This window comes from Phaseolus vulgaris, chromosome 9 (assembly GCF_000499845.2).
Source record: "Phaseolus vulgaris cultivar G19833 chromosome 9, P. vulgaris v2.0, whole genome shotgun sequence".
Classification (NCBI taxonomy): domain Eukaryota; kingdom Viridiplantae; phylum Streptophyta; class Magnoliopsida; order Fabales; family Fabaceae; genus Phaseolus; species Phaseolus vulgaris.
This window is the reverse complement of record NC_023751.2, coordinates 26,383,624-26,402,872: the sequence shown is the minus strand read 5'-3', so window position 1 is coordinate 26,402,872 and position 19,249 is coordinate 26,383,624. Positions and strand designations below refer to the sequence as shown.

The following is a 19,249-nucleotide window of genomic DNA, read 5'->3' as shown; positions in this document are numbered from 1 at the left end:
GAAAGGCGAGCCAACCACGAATGATGACCACAAACGACGACAACAACGAATGGAGACAACCACGAACAGAGGCAACCACAAAAGAAGGCGACTTGAATGTCACCTCAATGCGAACCCAAACACGAGCATAAAGTGAGTTTTTTTAACCCTAACGCAAGGTCGTTTTGGGTTAAAAATAATACCCTTTGGACTCAATCGATTTCACTAAGTTTGCTTCCGTTCTATCGAGTTTGCTCCAAAATCGAGTTTGTTTTCGAGTTAACTCGGAAATGGTGAGTAAAAATGCAAACTCATACGAGTTAACTCGTGAGTTTGATAACCATGCATAAAATGCCCTAAACTTAGGGTTAGAAGCCACATGACAAGAGCTCCTACAAACCCTAACTTTCCATACAAGCTAGGGTTAATGAGAGGCTGGGGCGGGTGAGTACCTTGGTAGTTTGTTGCATACGGAACTTGCTCCTTCTTTCCCTATAAATAGGGCTCACCTTCATGTACATTTTAGACTTAAATTGAGTAATGAAAATCTACACAAATTTAGATTCATTCACTCTCTTGTCTCAGCTTTCTCCTAGCTAGAAGTTCAAGTGAACTTAGCTTAGGAAAATCGTAGAGTACTATTCTACTTTTCAAGCTTCGTACGTGAAAACCTACCACCAATTCACTTCCATTCCTTCTTTAGTCAATTTTCATTTTTCGTTGCATCCAAACCAAGCTTCATCCAACTCAATTCGGCTTGGGATACCATGGAGACAACTCGTCGTCTATCTGAATGTTTGTGAGTATGTATGAGGAAGTGTTGCACTCATGCACATGTAAGACCAACTCGGGATGGTCATATCTACATATGCAATCAAATATAAGCCCTAGCTCATATTAATGTCACATCCTTACATACTTCCTCAGATGGACAAAGATCGACCATGTGTATTGTTGTGTCATGTTGACCACATAGTCCAAATGATGACTAAACATGATCATCATCTCAGCACAAACATGTTTGTCCTGTCAGTTATTTCCATTATTATGTTACCAAGACTTTTTATTTTTATTTTTCAAGTGTCTAATGCACTAGTTCAGTGAATGCAATGTATATTTAGGAGTATTACCGACATTCTACAACACATAATTAATTGTGGATGTGACAAAAGATACTCAAACATGACGAAACTCACAATTCATTATAGTTAGTTTGAGACGTCATGAATGAGAATATTATTTATACCAGATATTTACAAACTTTATACTTAAAATTTGTATTTTTAAATTTTAGAATGATATTGTACAGAAATTTAAAAAGAGATATTATCATCATTCCATAATCTTTTGGTGAATATTATTCCTATTAAAAAAATACTTTTCCATTACATAAATTATTTATTTTAAAATTAAAAAATACTCTATAAAATAAATTATGTTTGAAATTAATTCAAGTAAAATATAAAATATTTACAAAAAGTCCAAAATAATGTATTACAGAATGTACAATTTTGAATACACATGTATTCTAAATTGTTCAATCCAAAATTCATCTTATATATTTCAAAATGACAAAAGATGTATTCCAAAATATACGGAATATAATTTTAAAAGAATAAAATGAATTTTATCGGAAAACAGAATGCAAAACCCCCAAGAGTGTTTTTTTTTTTTTTTCTGCAATAGCCCTAAATTGTATTATCCTGGAATGAACAAAAACAAGTATCCAGTGAGCGTAGATAAAATAGAATAAGGCGCAACACTATACATTAATTATTTTTTTACAAAGAATGAGAAACCCAAAATTTGACTACATGGACAAATGTGTTTATTGAAGAAACATCCTAAGATGTAATAAAATGTATGTAATGGTATAGCGGATAAACGTAAGAAATAGAGAGACAGCACTTGGTGATCATAAAGAAGTGGTAGGTAAGGAGCCCATTAAAATAATATTTTCGTCTTTATGCTCCCTACTACTCTTCTCTGCCTTTTCATTCGTAAATAATCCAGACAGGAACCTTGTTGACAACCCAGAACTCAGTCCTCTGCCTAATAAGTCCAAAGCTCCTCTGCTTTCACCACCACCACCACCCCCCCTTTGGCTTCCTCTGTTAGTTAAGCTCCTTGTCTCCTTCAATCTGAGTTGAGCCCCACAAGGACAATTTGCAAGTTTTCTAAAGCAATGCTTGTGGAAAACCAACTGGCAAGCTTTGCACCTTTCAATCTCGTCTTCCTGGTGAAAATTTAGACTATATTGAGACTTCAACTTTTCATTAATATTAAAAGAATTTGAAACTATGAAAGTGAAATGGATAAAAAGTGAACCATTTTCACTTTTTAGAGAAAAACATAAACGGGATAGGATTGATTCCTGGTCTTGCTGCAAACATCAGGAAAGTTTTACAAACTCTCATAAGACAAAATAGCATAATCCCCCCTACCCCAATAAAATTCCCAACTTTCTACTGAAAGGAGACTTGAGTTTTATAGTTCCAACGTTACACAAAATATTACATAATCTGAACACAAATATAGACAATGAAGAAACACAATGTGATTTTATATCAAAATAGTCATTTTTCCTTCACAATAGATTGCTTTATCAAGAAAAAACAAGAACAGGTCAAACAAAGAAGCATTGCTCTTTAATATTCCCACTGGTGCAACTAAATAGTAACGTAAGACCCGCTTTGCTAGCTTTTACCCGATGTAAAACATCAGGTATGTGCCTAACAAAACATCCAGTTGGTGGAATCCTGTTCCTTATTTTCTGGTAGATGGATAGATACATTTAAAGGAGGTAGTTCAACAAGTACTTATTTCAGCTAAAAAGTTGGATTTGTGAAACGTGTCAAATAGAAAGTAGAAGTTAGAAACGTGATACGGGGTTAATCAACACTTGAGAATGATGTGTTTCTTTTTTTTTCTTACAAGTTCTTTTTTGCGTATTTTTATCTACTACAGTTGGGCTGTACCAGATCTTTAATGAATTTCCCCCCACCCTCTAGACATATATAAGTGTATTTCATACAAGTAGAAGTAAAGAAGTATAGAATTAAAAGTAAAATATACTTAAGGAGGCATTCCCTGGGGATCCAATGCAAATAACCAAAACATTTGAGCATCGTGTAAAACAATTTAAACAAGTTCTATATTTGAATTCAATTTTAGATCCCCTAAAGTACACGGTACAGCTAAATTGTTTCATGAACCAAATCAATACTGTTTTGGTACTTTATAAAAACTCAAAAAGTGTTGTTATATGCAGAGCCACAGACAAGTTTTATTATACAACTGAAATCTCCGAATTCATCATTGCCATTCATTTTTCTCTTCCATCTTTTCCTCTTCGTTTCACAAAAATCATTTGTCCACAAAATGTTCGAGATTCCTAAACCTCTTTCTGTGCAAACCCAAGCACTTGGAAACCCACCCTCAAAAACAAGTTATTGAGGGGGAGAACAACCTCTATAGGTAGTCCTTTCCGAGACACTTCCAACTAGGTTCCAATACCGATTGATAAGTACCCTAGCATTTGAGGATCCCACCCTCAAAAGCTAGCTATTAAGGGGGAAAACCAAACACTTGAATACTCCAGCAAGTATCTCATATCACTCAATGTAGGACTTAGGCACCCCATAATGCCCAAGTTCTTATCACTATACGTTGTCAAATCTTATTTGATTTATTCATCAATAGATTCTAGTGTACTTTTATTTGCTACTGTGCACTAAGCCCCTATGGAGCCTGATTAAAATTCTAAAAAATCGTTACTCTTCTCATCGATATTATCTAATTCTACACTATAGAATCTTAGCTATTGACATATACACACCTGAAATGGGAAAATTAGAGAAGATGGGTCACTACAATCTTGTCGGGCATTACACGGGTCTCCCACATCACAGCATACAAGGCATTGGTCAGTAATGTGTTCCATGATTTTCCTTGACACAGTTTCCACCATCACAGGAAGTGCTGCAAAAAAGTTGCTATTTGTTAAGAACACTGGATATAGGGAATGCAACAACTTATAAATTAACCAATGGTTAGCTCCGGATTGCATAAAACAAAGAAAAATGAAACACACAATCTGCATGATAATTCTACATAGGCTGATTTCTTTAACTTTATCTTAGTAATGAATTCCATTTCTTGTTAGTTTCAATACTTATTGCCCACCTCCAAACAAAAATATGTTCATTACCACCAGAGTAAAACTGGATCCCACATCTTGATTTGCAGGTCTATCCACTAAATAAATAGTTAAAACTGACACAGCCACATCCCTGAAGGTTTTATGAGCTATAATTTTAAGATGCTTACTACTGTTGTTACCTCACATAGTTTAGATACCATATGCCTTTCATGCTATCTGTTTAAACAGTTAATCAAGAACCGACAATGACTGGGTACCATAGGGTAGAGAGAGATCCATTGAACCAGATAAAAAAACTGATATTCTCCAACCCCAATTAATCCCTAAATTAAAATAAATCAAATCTATATTCACCACACCATGAATATAAATTCAAAGTACATAATGAGTAATAAATCCATCCAATTAGAAAGAGGAAAAAGAAGAAATCAGTAATACAATCTGACTTAACAAATTATGCATGTCTGCGCATCCATCAAAACTGAGCTTTAGATATCATTGAGCAATCAAAAGAAGTGAAACACATGTATGACTAATTGAAACGAACTCTCATTTAAAGCACTAATAAACAACAATAATAGAAACTAACCAGCAAAGACTCCTCTGGAAAGATCAATCAAATCTCTAAGAGCAAAAAAGTCATTGCTTTCAAGAAGATATCTCCTGTTTCCAAGTCCTCTGTTAATGGCCCTCCGAAACGGGCAGCGAACGTATGGAAGCATTATACCTATCTTTTTTCTGACACTCATAATATGAAGTAAAGCTGGGACCTTTGACAAAAGGAAGGGATTAACGGCAGTGACACAGAGCATGGGCTGCAGAAGAAATTTAATCAATAAAATTGAAAAGTGAATGGTAAGAATATTACAAAATATACAACAGAAAAAAGTACAAGGAGGAAAAGAATAGCATGCATCTAGTGTATTAATTGATAAACAACCAAGAAAACACAACACAGATTTCACATAAACACAAATATTTCAGTGTCCAATCCCGAGTTATGCATTATTTTCTACTTAGAACACATCCTGGGGACTCCTGGAAGAAAAATCCAATGATATATGTTCACAATGCTAATCGTAATTGCAAGCAAATAAACAGAACTCATTCAAAACTAGTAATCCTACATTAGCATATATCCACCCTGCAGGAATAAAGAGTTATGCAATGGTAAATAGAACTCTTCAATTTGGACATTCTATCTCAGAACTTTCTCTCACTTTCTATCGTTTTTCTTTACTTCCTCAACCAAATAAGTTTTTAAATATTAACGTGGAATATAAACATTCACATCAAAGATAAGGTAAGAACATTATAAAAGACAAACATTAGAATTAAATTTACCTGTTCATATATAGAATCTAGATAGGATTTTGCCAGCTGAGAAACATGATAATGAGTAAAATCCCAGTGATGTAAAACTCTGGCTGGCAAGACTGCAGTCTCATTTGTGTGGCAAGAATAACAAAACAATTGGCCCGTGTATTCACAAAGTCGAGGCTTCCCCCATCCAAATGTCTGTACAAAATCCCAAATCAAAGTCTTTCCATCATCAAAATGCTTATGGCATCCAGCACAGGTATGATGCTGTGCTTCTAACAACTGTTTGATAGATTTGTTTGGTGGAATTTCAACAATGAGTGAAATTGTCTTTCCTAAATTGGAAACGTTTCGAAAACTTTTCCATCTTGTAAAAGAAGACTGAGACACCAGTACATTTGACACAGGTGAAATAGGGTACGAATCTTGATGGGACAAAAACCATGTCAATGCCCTAGGAGGACTTAAAGAGAACCTGGAATGGATAATAGACTGTAAACACTCTTGAATGAGGACACTTCTCTTCACAATAATATCAGGAGATGCACTTCTAAATATCTGGGTTTCCTTCTCAACAGAAGACCATGGCAAAGGTAGTTTCCAGCCTTGCTCTTTGAATAATGCTTTCATGCAACTATAGAGAGTGAAGAAATCACGATATCGCCTTTCAACCTCCCACTGGTCCTTGCCACTCCACACTTTAATTTTGTACACAGTGTATTCCTTCACTCCAACCAATCTTTCACTGAAAGAAACATCCCCTTTCTTCTGCCTCGCACCTACCACTTCAATCCTATCAATTCTTCTTGGCCGTTGAACTAGCAGGTAAGCATCATCTGTGCTAGAAGTAGAAGCAGTCAACCCACCATCTCTTGAAGGCATAGAAAATTGAGGCTCAGCCAATCTGTTACCAATGGAAAGCCTAGCCCCAGGAGAATCCACTGATTCCAGTAAAATTTCTTCCATTTCCTGAACAACCTCGTCATAAAATTCACTTAGCTCAAAGTCTTCTGTCTGCAATATTTAGTGAAACATCCAATACCACAATGTCAAATCAAGTATATGTGCAGCCAAAAATGAGTAACTTCAACAATAAGTCTATGACATCATTTATCACCATCTCTTTTAAGGGATATGGCATAATAGCAACCTTGACATAAAAATAAAAATAAAAATTATAAGGCTAGTTAAATCACACATCTAACGTTTCAAAATTCAAAAATTAATTTAGATGCTAGGCTCTAGTTTCAATTGCATACATCTTATAGAATTAGTAATAAATAATTACATTACTCAGCCAAAATAATCTTCCTCAAATGGCAACCCAATGGGTTTACACAACGTTTTAGATAGAGACTACACACCACTTGATCCAGCCACTACAATTTGGTTGCAGTTATCACAAGTACATCACACTGTGATCGTTCTCCATATTGGCCTACAACAGTCATAATGCAACTATGACCATAACACAACAACTACAACCCCAACTTAAACAACGGGACTACGCATTAATTAAAATTGACAAAATTCAAGTGGCAAATATTAACTGAAAAGGGTTGAATTGAAAATGATAACCTGAAAGACAATGGGATGCATTGCTCACCTTAGATACCACAGGACTTTTCTGTAAGAGATTTGTTGAAGTGGACGAACTCTCTAACGTTTTCTTCATTCCACTGTCTGGCAGCTGCGCAGTTGATTCAATACACTCAAATGATTTTGAAATAACGTTCTCAAGATGGCTGGATGTATTGGAATAACTTTTATGAAATTGGCTATCATCAGTAATGTGATCAAGCCGGAACATAGAATCATCAAGCACCGACTTTACACCATAAGCATCACTAGCTGCAATAGCTTCTTCACTGTTCACATTCCCCTTCTCCGTCCAACCACAACCATTAACACCCAAACCCATATTGCGAGGAGCTTCTTTCTCCCGCAGCTCCAAATCAACTTCATCCACCTCGGCAACCGAAGAAATTTCAGGACAACTAACCAAATCCCCAGAACCTCGGACCGGCATTTTGACACTGCGCGGAGAATCGATTGGTGCAGAACTTTCCTCTAAGTAAACAGGCATAACAACTTCTCTGTCCCTAACCTCTTCTACGGCATCAGAATAACCTATATCTTTAGTTTCTTCAACTTCATTGACTATAACCATGTTCTTTTCATTCTGCCCTTGCTCCTTTTGACCAGAACCCGAATTCAATCTATCATTCTTTTTTCGCTGAGTGTGGAATAGATCAGACATGACACAAACGGGACCGTTTTGCAGCAAAAAATCATCCAAGTCTAGCGAACCATAGGCCACGGAAGTGTTCATAAACAAAGAGTTCTCGTTTCTCACTTCCGTTTCTTCACAATAACCCATGTTTTCCGTCAAATAAATTTCCTTCCCACCATCACCATCATCATCACCATTACCATCACTGTCATAGTTATACATAGAATCATCACCCTCCGATAACTCTTCCAATTCTTCTTCTTCTTCTTCTTCCTCTTCCCTTTTATCAATTTGAATTTCAAAACCATTTTTACCACCTTCTCCAACACTCACTTCACCGTTCCCATTCGACACTCCGATCCGGTTAAACCCAATCAACTCCGATGAATCGAGCGCAGTCAAAGCGAGCTCCTCACTGCAATCACCGTACAGCTCCAATCCACTGGAACCGTACCGCAGACTCCGTCTTCGGTCGCCGGCACGATTCGCCTCCGCCGTTCCCTTTCCCAAACTGAAACTCTCGAAACCCTCCGCGGAAGAGGCGAAATCGTAATCGGAGAAATCGTGGAAGAGCGTGACAGCGCTGCACATGCTCATGCTGGTGCTGGGCGTTCCCATCACCGAGTTGGCGCTGCAATACCTCTCGAACTCGGAATCGTCCGACGCACCGTCCGATTCCCGAACCCGTAACGGAGGAAACGAATCCAACGGATCCGGAGAACTGAGTTCTCCGCGCGCATTCATGGCTTCAAATTCGACCAAAAAAAATATAGAAGGTTACATGCGATTGATCGAAGATGCGAAGCTTCGGAAGGTTCTCGAAGGAACCGCACGGTTCGATAGAGGTGAAAATCGCACAGGGAAGGCGATGATGATGCAGAGGGAAACAAAAATAATAAAAATTAAAAAAAATGAAAGAAAAATAAAAATAAGAATCTGATATTTGTTTTTTTGTCCTCAAAAAAATAAAAAACAGAGAGAAAAAAGAATTGTGAGATGGGAGAAAAGTGGATTCAAAACTACCAGTATAAATAAATATACGACCATTTATTTATGTGCATCTTGTTTTACCTACCAATCAAACAATTGAACTTTTTTTAAAACTCAGTTGAGTTTGACCAACTTCATATCTTATTTTCTTATCAATTTAATGTTACATATTGATTATCCAGAGATATTTTGTATTTGTATTTTTAGAAAATCACAACTTTTTTTAAGAAAAAAAATAATTTGTTAGTCCAATAATTTCTTTAAATAACTATATCAGAGGGATCCGTTTCAAATAAATAACTTTTTTCACAATGATGAGTTTAAAATCTTTTAATTATATGAGTGATACAATTTTGTAGTTGCATGAAACTTGGTTAGTTATTACTTTAAACAATGTTTTTTAGATTGTTTGAAGGACTTTGTTAGTTGGTTTGAGTTGGTATCTTTTTATGGTTTGAGGGACTATTGTGGTATTCGTCCTTGTTATAACTAATATGGTACACTCTTAATTAAACCCGAAAATCTTTTCTTTTTAATTCAATTAGGTAAGTGGTGTGAATAAGATTGCAGATTATTTAATAAAAGCTAATAAACATTATCGTTCTCATTTTTAGATAACTATGTAATAAACATCATATCAGGTATTCAAGAGTTTGATTGATAATGAATATTTTACTGTGTTCAAATTACTTTAATCAAATTTGGTATACGGAATCTTAATCGAACTTATAACTCATATGTGAGATACACAAATATTAAAGATATATTAATTGATAAATCTTGTTGTTTAATTATGTTATGATAATTTTTAATTTTTTATATGATATTATGCTTAAACAGCTGATAAAAAAAAATATTAATTGATAATGTTTTTATTGTTCAATTATATTATGATAGTTTTTATTCTTTATATGATATTATGTCGATACATAAAAACTAAAGATATATTAATTAATAATATTTTTGTTACTTAATTTTATTATGATAGTTGTTATTCTTTACATGATATTATGTTAATACATAAAGATAAGTGTGATAAGATTCTCAAAAGTTCTATAAATAAAGGAAAGTTCTTAGGAAGTAAGGCAAATTATATATTTTGAATACATATTACACTCAAATACAATATTTTATGCTCTCACTTATTTGAGCTTAGAATTTTCTAGTGATGAAGTTTCTCTCCTCACTTTGTGACTTCCAACATCATAGACAAAGTGTGTTTTGTCAAACAAATCACTATAAAAAATATTTGATGTATTTTTCTTCCCCGGTCTCCTTTATATTGTATATTATTATTATCTACATTAACTTAAGAAGAAGAATTATTGTGAGAATTGATTTATAAAAGTTTTTAAACAAGTAAATATATTAAGTTATGAAGTTGTATCTATTTCATCCAATCAGATGCAATATAGGTTAAAAAGTCATTAACAAATTGTCTGTCATAAGAAATTATTATTTAAGTAATCATTAAACGAGGATATTTATGAAATTTTAAAAAAACACAATTTATCCCTCCCTTCTTATATTTTGCATTTCCTTACAAAGATGTTAGAGAATAAACATTTCAATAAATATTCTTATTATTTTCATCTCAATCACATTTCTCCCATCAAAATCCTATTTTATATTTTTCCAATTAAATGGATCCAAATAATTATAATTTACAAGCTTATTAATTTTTTGGAAAATTACCAATATATTTCTACTAGTCAAGTTCTTATAATAGTCTTATTTTACTAACATTTCCACCACCATCATAAGAAGTTATTAACTGATCACTATGTAAAATTAGAATTTTGTTAATCTAAGTGTATTGATATAAAGTTAGTTTGTTACTTTATAATGCAATTTTTATGAACTCTTCACCTCAAACCTTCAAATCTAAAGTGTGATGCTTAATAAAGGTGGATGTTTCTTCTATTAGATTTGTTGTTGTACCTCTTATGTTTCACAACCATAAAATCTCATCGAATTAATTAGAGATAATTTGTTCTTTAGGAAAGTATTCCTCAAGACCCATTAAACTTATATAAACTTTATAAAGAAAATATGAAAGAAAGAACATATATATTGGTCATAATATTATAAAAGCGAATTGCAATGGAAATGATTATCATAGTCAATTAATTTCAAGAAAATGAGTTATATGGGAATCACCATTTGCATAATAATACAAAATATACAATCATCTTACTATATATATATAACATATAACATATAAGTGGCACCAAATATTCAAGAGTTATATGACATTTTTCTTTTCAACAATATAATATGATACATCAAAGTAGATCCTACAACACATACCCCCAACATAATTATTAATGTGTTGGTTTTCTTCAAATACACAAACGATAATATATTGATTAATCTAATATTCAACACTTGAAATTGTTCGAATTTATAGAACATCCTCACAACCTTTATCATCAATTTTTATTTCAACAAGTTACTTTTACCTGTAAAACTTTTTTGTCCCATTCAATTTTGTTTACGATCGTGAAATATATTTGTCACCTTTTTTTTATCACACTATCATAGTCATATAATCTAACATCATTTATGGGTAGTTATAAACCTCCTTACACAAATACTACCCATGCAATTAATGAAAAGATAGATAGAAAGTGTGCAATCATGAACATGGTAATAAAGGGAAATTCAACCACCTCCACCACTAGCATAGAGCATAAATCACAAGGAAGACCATTGGAGACTAACTTATATGGGACAAAATTTCATGAATAATTTGATTGTACAATTTTATTAAATTATTTTATATATATTCAATAATATTTTCAACTTAATTTAAAATATTTATCATAATCTTTTTTAAATAAAGCTTCATTTTAAGCATCCTACCATAACGTAAAAAAATATTATTAAAAAAAAAAAACAAACAAAACAAAGACTAGACCAATACCCATATACAATGAAGAACTTCCATCTATATTAATTAGAACATAGGTTTTAACACCTTTTAAGAAATAACCCCAAAGAAAAACTATGGAGTAAACAAAAGAACTAAAACAACACCTATAGATAAATATCACAAAAAAACAATGATTTTCCTTTCTTATTAACAAACATTTTAAAACATTTTATAGGATGTCCAAACCTCCTAGTAATTTTAACAACATCATCTCCATTATCACTAAGAGGTTGTCCCGTATCAGCCTCACCATTCAAATACTTAGCAACAATTTCATATTCTTTCAGAAACAAAGTAACACTTGAAGAGGGAACCGCATTAGACTCTAGAGCAACATTTGTATTAGGCACAATTGTCAAAAGAGTAAACTTCTAAAAGACAACATCAGACACCAAAGCAACATCTAGAGAAACATATGTTAGGCCATAAGATGCAACATTTTTGTCGAAAGCCAACTTAACTTGGGTAGTGCAATTGGTCTATGCTACTACATTCTCCAACCTAAAAGGGATTCAAAACAATTTTGCAAGGTCAAATCATTAGAGATAGTTTTAGATGAATTTTTTTTTGTCAACAATAGACAAGGAGTCCTTTTCTTATAGTAAATCTCCCGACTCATGAAAACTCTTCAACAAGGGCATATTAGCAAAAATATCAACCAGAGATCCAGACTCAATCTCTATATCATCAATAGGGTTAGGAACAACAAACAAATTCTTATTGACTTTCTGAACAACAACATCATGAACTACAACAATATCCTTAACATATACAATAACATCAAAATTTAGAACATTATCAATAGATTGTAAAATTGGTTTGTCCCTCATTTCCCTCTTTTGAGAAACTTCTTCCTGTTGGCTATTCGAGATGCTAGCTTCCTTGGACTGAGCAACAACAAACTTATATTGAACAACCACAAATTTAGGCAAAAAAGTATTACCTGTATTAGTATCAAGTTGTCTCCTACATTCAGATAAATTATGACCAATCATTTTGCATGATGAGCAAACTAGAGGCAACTTCTCATATTCAATATCTGCAATGGAAACATAGTCAGACATTTCCACCAAATTTTGATTGGACAATTTGATAACATATCAATATCAATTAGGACCCTAGCAAAAAATCTTCTAGATTTATTCATTGTGTAATCATTAAGAGTTAGCGGGGTATCAACCCCTTTAGTAATATAAAACATAGCTTTTGGTTGCCAATATTCCAAAAGAAGACTATGTATTCTAATCCAACATTGGATTTTGGTAAGCTTCAAAAGTAGGGACGAAATCTCTAGATCAAACAAATATTCTCAGAAATTCCAAAACCTCGGACAAGGACTCTCATCATATCCTCAAGGAAATAAAAAAACATACTCATAAAATCCCTTTTCAAGGGGAATAACCCTTTACGATAATTTATTTTAATTTTGTTTTTTCTTTTAAATTACATAATAAAAAAAATCTAACCTAAATAAAAAACCATATTCAAAATTTATCATTTAAAAACAACGAATTACGTCTTTAGAAACATGACCTAAATATTATTTGTAAAAGTAACATTATTATAATAAAAAAATATTAATAAATTTTTCAATTAACTACATTAATAGTTTTAATTTATATATTACTAATTAGTTTATATATTATTTTATGTTTTCAATTTCACTTTTGTAATTAAAATATAGATATATAGATAATTAAAATAAGAAGTTAAAAAGAAGGTAAAGCCATAATTCCAATTTATAAGAAAAAGCAGTAATATGATGACTTCAGTAACAGGAAAATACACAAATTTGTCAATTGGGTGACAACTTCGTCATGGAGTTATCAACCAATAAGGACTTTCTCAAATCCGTATTTAAGAAAAACTCAATTTAGTAATTTTGAAAAAAAAAAATCACACCATCGTAAGTGTAAGGAAAAAGAGGTGATATTAGTTTATAGATAAGTGTAAGGAAAAAGAGGTGATATTAGTTTATAGATAAGTGTAAGGAAAAAGTAGAGTAGACAGGGAAATATGGGGTTTGGAAACGGAAAAGATGAAAGCATTTAAGATATTCAAATAATATAAAGAAAGCACCAAGTAACCTTTTTTTTGCAACAATTCCACTTAATGAATGCAAGCTTTATTAGCATCTTGTCTTGACGAAATCTAACACAAAATCTCAAAAACTCAAGGTTCCTTTTTTTTCAGATACAAAAAGAATCCATTTCCAATGTCACTTTTTTGTGACGTAAATGTAAACAATTTATGATCCTTCTTTCTATTCTAAAACCCTTTTTTGCACAGTACAGAGATTATTTTTGTACATCTCTGTAAAACATGTACTGCATGAGGCCTGAATTACAAAAGTCAAATCTGAGTCACGATTCAGACATCCATGCCCACATCATCTTTAAATTTCTGCAAAACAAAACAGGAAAAGAGGTTAGTCAATACAGCATTGCAACTGAGTAGGTTCACTATCCAACTTAACTCACATTTGAGACATCCTTAAACAAGTTGAGAGTTTTCAGAGCCTTCCCTGATTGTTGTGTTTCCCGCGCCAGAGCCACCCCTTCAGCTAGGTTCCTCACATGGCCACTAACCAATAGAGCCGCTGCTGCATTTAGAATCTAACCATTTTGTTTGCACAGAATAAGTAAAACATGTCTTAATTAAAAGACAAGAGAATGCATTCAAAATATCAGAGGAGACCAGATTATTCATAAAGAATGAGACAAGTATCAAAATATTTTATGCAGGAGATAAACACGAATTTCGATATTTTAACAGCAAAAAAGTCTTATCTCACCAAGATGTGGTTGGTTGCATTAACAGACAGCATTATTTAGTTTGATTATAAACTCTATGGTCTCGGCCAGTTCCAAGTTATAGAATAAAGGAGGGCTGTGTTAGGCCTTCGCCAGTCAACTTAAAACTCCCCAAAACAACACATGGATAACTCGTGAAATTGGGAATTTCACTGTGAAAGTTTTATATGAATAGGACAATAAACAGCGGCCCTAAATGGATTTCAATAAAATAGGACCCTAAAGCTTTCTACTTCCGAGTAAAAGAAAAATACAGACCCAAACAACTGCTGTTCCTATTACGTCAAGTGGACAATTTTTATCTGTTTTAGATGCAAAATGTTAATGCTGGAAAAAGAATATTAAAAGGGAAAAACAAGATATCAAGGTAGGTTACTAACATGATTCCACAGCAATCAGAGTCGTAAACCCATAAAATTATAAAGGTTAACTTACAAAGTAGTTTATGCCTAACTCAACTGTATAAACCTCTTTGTAAAATAGTATCAGAACCTATCCTAAATCCATTAAAAAGGTCACTCACCATCTTATCCACATACTAAGTTCAATAGTTTTGGATGTGAGGGGGATGTATTACAAAAAACTCAAGTTCCATATTGACTATAGATAGTATCAAAATATAATACGCGAATAATTGTCACTTTATAAGGCGGTTTTGTAAGGGTGCATTAATGCCTAAACCACTTGGTAAGATGTGTTACAATCAAAATAATGTGTACAAAATTTGAAGGTAACAAGGCCAAATTTAGAAGGGCACATGTTCCATCTCAATCAAAGTTTCGTAAACTCCTAGCATCTTCCCACGACTTACACAAAGATGTCATCCTCTCAGCCCCAAAAAATATTTAAAAGAAAAAAAAGGAAATGAAACAGATGTACTCACTAAAGCATCTGCAATAGCCCCCTTCTCTCCACCTAGAACACGCTTCAGAACCTCTGCATTGTACTCGGGACCACCACCTTTTAAGTCCTCAATAGTACAACGAGGAATGTCAAAGTCCACTGTTCCAATGAAAGATCTATTATAGCACTCAATTGGCAGCATGAGAGATTTATTAATTTACTGCATAACAGAATCATATAAAACCATAAACTAACATATGCTTACAGGGATCAAATGAGAACTTATCAACCCTGTCAGCAGTAACATCAAGCACTAAACCAGGTCCTGCATGTAATGCAAATAACTGGATCAGATATAGTACCGATTTAGAAAAACTTCTCAAAACACACTTATGAGAGAAGAGAAAATATGGCGATAAAATGAATCAACCTTTCCTTCTCATAAGTTAAAACTAAATTATTCACCATGAGCCTTTTAGAAGTTTTCTTGTCTAACTTTTCCAAAAGTTGAAGCATATAACTTCATTCTAACTCGTAATAAGAGTTTGATTCATTTTTTTACCAATCTATTTCTTCTCCAGTAAGCTCTTATGGAGAAGTTTATTCATAATAGGCTTAAGATATTTATAACTTAAAAGAAAAATATTTCAGATACAGAAACAAACTAGAGATCTTACCAAGAGGACTCATCTCATCCAAACCTTCAGAGTGAACAACTAAAGCTCTTTTCATGCCAAATCTGTTGAGTGCTTTAGCCATTTTGGAGACCTATCCAGAAAAACATGACCAATAGCTAATTAGGGATGACATAGATGGAGAAAGTCAGAAACATTAGTCCTCAACCATTCAACCTCTATCTTATTTTTAAGGAAAAGATACAAAAGTAATAAACAAAAGCAAATGTTTCTGGAATAAGAGTATAAAAAACCACATAATCCATAATGTTTGTTTGACAAATACAATTCCCCAATAAAACAAGTCAAATTCGATTTGTGGTACAATCTCTTCAGTTAAACAGAATGACTCTGGGCAATTTAAAAGTTTTAATTTGAGGAGAAACAATCTATAGGGATGAATAGTTCAACCAATGGATTATAGAGATTTTTAGAAGGATACAAATAAAAAAAATGTGAAGGAAAAAAACAAGTCGGAGTTCAGATGCTTTACAGACCAACTTTATAGAATAAAGAAAAAAAAAATACTAAAACAAGTTGATAATACAGAAAAGAATTCAGCTTGTTCGTAGGATTTCAATGTGAACATTCCTTCAAAATTCAACCTGATTTCAAAATTACAAATCTTTAATTCCAAATTTAGAGCAAATAGACTTTTATATTTTATCCTTTCATGATTTAGATATTCTATCCTTAACTCAATTTTGGCTTTCCAAAAACTTGCGAAGAAGATTACTCTGCATGTAAATATTAGAGTGATACGAAAGTCTTTTCTGTAAGATTATTTGAATAAATAACAAGTCAAACCTGTAAGACAGGATGGCACTTACCAAGTCCTCTGTGTATACTCCAACAACTGCAAAAGGTGCGTGTGCTGGATTCAACATTGGACCCAATATATTGAATACAGTTTTGATCTTCAACTTCTTTCTTATTGGCCTGACAATCTTCATCGACGGGTGATATTTTGGAGACATCATAAACCCAATCCCAGCTTCATTCACACACTTCTTTACTCCCTAATTCACAAAACATAACAAAACAAAAACAAATAAGCAAACACATCAATAATAGCAATTTCTGTTCAATAAATTCTATCAATGCAAGACAAACCTATAGTCAACATACACAAAAATGCATATTACTGAGCAATAAATGCATCAGAGCTTAACTAACAAACTTACCACTTTTATTTTCTAAGTAAGCCCGAAATACACCACAGTATTGGATAATATCAATTTCATTACATAAATTGAACACTAACAGAAAGATTAGTATTGTTAATATATTGCAGCAGTGGTCACAGTTCCAGTTTTGTGACAATCTTCGATATTACAAAATAAAGACAACTTAAATGCATTTCCTCCTGTGTTTCTAGTGTTGTTTTGGTAATCATGATTCCTGAAATTCATATATATCAAAAATCATGATTTCTAAGAATGATAAAGTCCTGTTTGATTGGTCCTGTATATTCTTTGGACATTTAGAGTAAAAAACTTTAATTAGTTACCACATAAATAATCAATAAAAGTAATGTTTGTTTTTTTACAAATTGGGAAAGTTAAATAATGCAGCTATTTTTTACTGCGGTAAAACCCTTTTTACATCTAGCATGAAAACAATTTTGTGGGGAAAAAAAGAAAAAAAAAATCAGAAAACAATGTTTGATCGAAATGATAATTTCTTTTTCAACTTGAGAAAGTTAAATAATGCAGCATTTTTTTTACTGCAGTAAAACCCTTTTTCCATATCGCATGAAAACAATTTTGTGGGGAAAAAAAGATAAAGAAAATTCAGAAAACAATGTTTGATCGAAATGTTATTTTTTAAAACATAATAAAAACACAAATTTTCCAACCTCTGATGCCTAAACAATTAAAAAAAAACTCTCTAGTAACAAATACCCATTTTGAGATCAACATAGATTATCAAAAGTAATACACTTTAAAAAAACACCCCAAAATAATTGTGTCCAGATGATTTCCAAATTGGTAATTGATATCTTGCACTAACCTCAGGACCTAAATCAATCACCACTCCGAGGGCTTCTAACACGTCCGCACTTCCACACGCAGAAGAACTGGACCGGTTCCCTTGCTGCAACACATCACCCTTTCAAATTTCAACCACACAATTTCAATTTACTCACACACCGCAACTTAACAACAGCAAACACCTTCGCAACTCTGGCACCGCAAGCCGCCGTGAGAATGGAAGCCCCCGTTGAAATGTTGACGGTGTTGGCACCGTCCCCTCCTGTTCCCACAATATCCACAACATCGTTCAATCCCTCAACCTTCGTCGCATGTCTCAACATTGCCCTTGCTAACCCCACAACCTACGAATCCACAAAAACAAATCAACAAAATATAAAAACTCAAACTTTGCAAACACAACCACTCACTTCTTCGAAAGTCTCTCCTTTGGCTCTGAGAAGCACAAGAACCGCGCTGATTAAGGCCTCGTTTGGGTCCTGAAGCAGCGAGTCCAGACACGCTTCGGCTTCATCTTCCGACAAATTCACCCGGGAAATCAGCGTTTCAATCAGCTAGAAACGCGTTTTAGATTTAAATTAAAAGAATGAAACATAAAATTATGAACTAAAATCTGATGAATTGTGGAGTGACCTGGGGCAGAGGTTGAATGGAGGTAGCTACATTGCTGGAAACGGTGGCGTTTGAGGAGGCAATCGAGGTCGTTTGAATTAGGGGTGAAACTGGATGAGAAAAGAAACGGCGTCGTTGGGAGCTGAGATTGGAATAGCATGAAGGAAACGGAAGAGTGCAGGGTGAGAAGAGAGATTGTGGGTGTGTCATGTTGAAGAAGAACTGGATTTGGTTAAAGAAAGTGATAATAGTTAAGAATGAATCAGAGATAGAGAATTTAAAGAACTCACATCTTACACTTGAGAATAGTGATTTACACCATCAAATACATAAATTAACATTACAATTCACATAAATAAATTTCAGACAAAGTTTTGTGATTTTAAAGGTGGGTGAGAAATTGAAAACAAGAAAAAGAAATAAAAAAAAGTTAAAATGTTTAGAAAATAAAACAAAACAATTGTAATAGTGTGATTTGTGAGATGCACATTTTTTTTAAAAATTTTAATATATTTTTAATCCATATATAATATATATTAAACAATATTACGCACAAAATCTATTGTAAAAAATGTACATACAAAATATATGATCTTCTTTTATTTTAATTTTTTTAAAAGAAAAATATTAGTTGGACTTGATACTTTTGTAGTTTTTTTGGTTGTTATAATTAATTACATATTTTAGCTCTAAA

General features: G+C 33.1%; 2 protein-coding genes across 2 annotated transcripts; both read right to left on the bottom strand.

The window, feature by feature from the left end:
• Positions 1–1,719: 1,719 nt before the first annotated feature.
• On the bottom strand, positions 1,720–8,853 carry LOC137820464 (uncharacterized). The gene is made up of 5 exons (XM_068624573.1): positions 7,068–8,853; positions 5,486–6,475; positions 4,731–4,956; positions 3,818–3,960; positions 1,720–2,215 (listed from the first exon to the last, which is right to left on the bottom strand). The coding sequence occupies exons 1-5, from the start codon at positions 8,436–8,438 to the stop codon at positions 1,895–1,897; spliced, it is 3,051 nt and encodes a 1,016-aa protein (XP_068480674.1). The 5' UTR covers positions 8,439–8,853; the 3' UTR covers positions 1,720–1,894.
• Positions 8,854–13,728: 4,875 nt separating this feature from the next.
• Positions 13,729–18,992, bottom strand: LOC137821167 (anthranilate phosphoribosyltransferase, chloroplastic). Its single transcript, XM_068625634.1, has 10 exons — positions 18,577–18,992; positions 18,354–18,497; positions 18,126–18,287; positions 17,963–18,046; positions 16,780–16,968; positions 15,953–16,043; positions 15,541–15,600; positions 15,316–15,434; positions 14,100–14,234; positions 13,729–14,022 (listed from the first exon to the last, which is right to left on the bottom strand). The coding sequence occupies exons 1-10, from the start codon at positions 18,763–18,765 to the stop codon at positions 13,990–13,992; spliced, it is 1,206 nt and encodes a 401-aa protein (XP_068481735.1). The 5' UTR covers positions 18,766–18,992; the 3' UTR covers positions 13,729–13,989.
• Between the last annotated feature and the right edge of the window lie 257 nt (positions 18,993–19,249).

Bases quoted from the DNA above. Each gene is read 5' to 3' on its own strand.
- LOC137820464 (XM_068624573.1), bottom strand. From the start codon at position 8,438: ATGAATGCGCGCGGAGAACTCAGTTCTCCGGATCCGTTGGATTCGTTT. The intron at 4,957-5,485 runs GTAAATTTAATT...TTTCTTCTGCAG, and splicing joins TAGATTCTATATATGAACAG to CCCATGCTCTGTGTCACTGC. The intron at 2,216-3,817 runs GTGTGTATATGT...AATTTTCACCAG, and splicing joins CTCTAATTTTCCCATTTCAG to GAAGACGAGATTGAAAGGTG.
- LOC137821167 (XM_068625634.1), bottom strand. From the start codon at position 18,765: ATGACACACCCACAATCTCTCTTCTCACCCTGCACTCTTCCGTTTCCT. The intron at 18,047-18,125 runs GTGTTTGCTGTT...GATGTGTTGCAG, and splicing joins GCGGTGCCAGAGTTGCGAAG to CAAGGGAACCGGTCCAGTTC. The intron at 15,601-15,952 runs GTAAGATCTCTA...CATTACATGCAG, and splicing joins GGATGAGATGAGTCCTCTTG to GACCTGGTTTAGTGCTTGAT.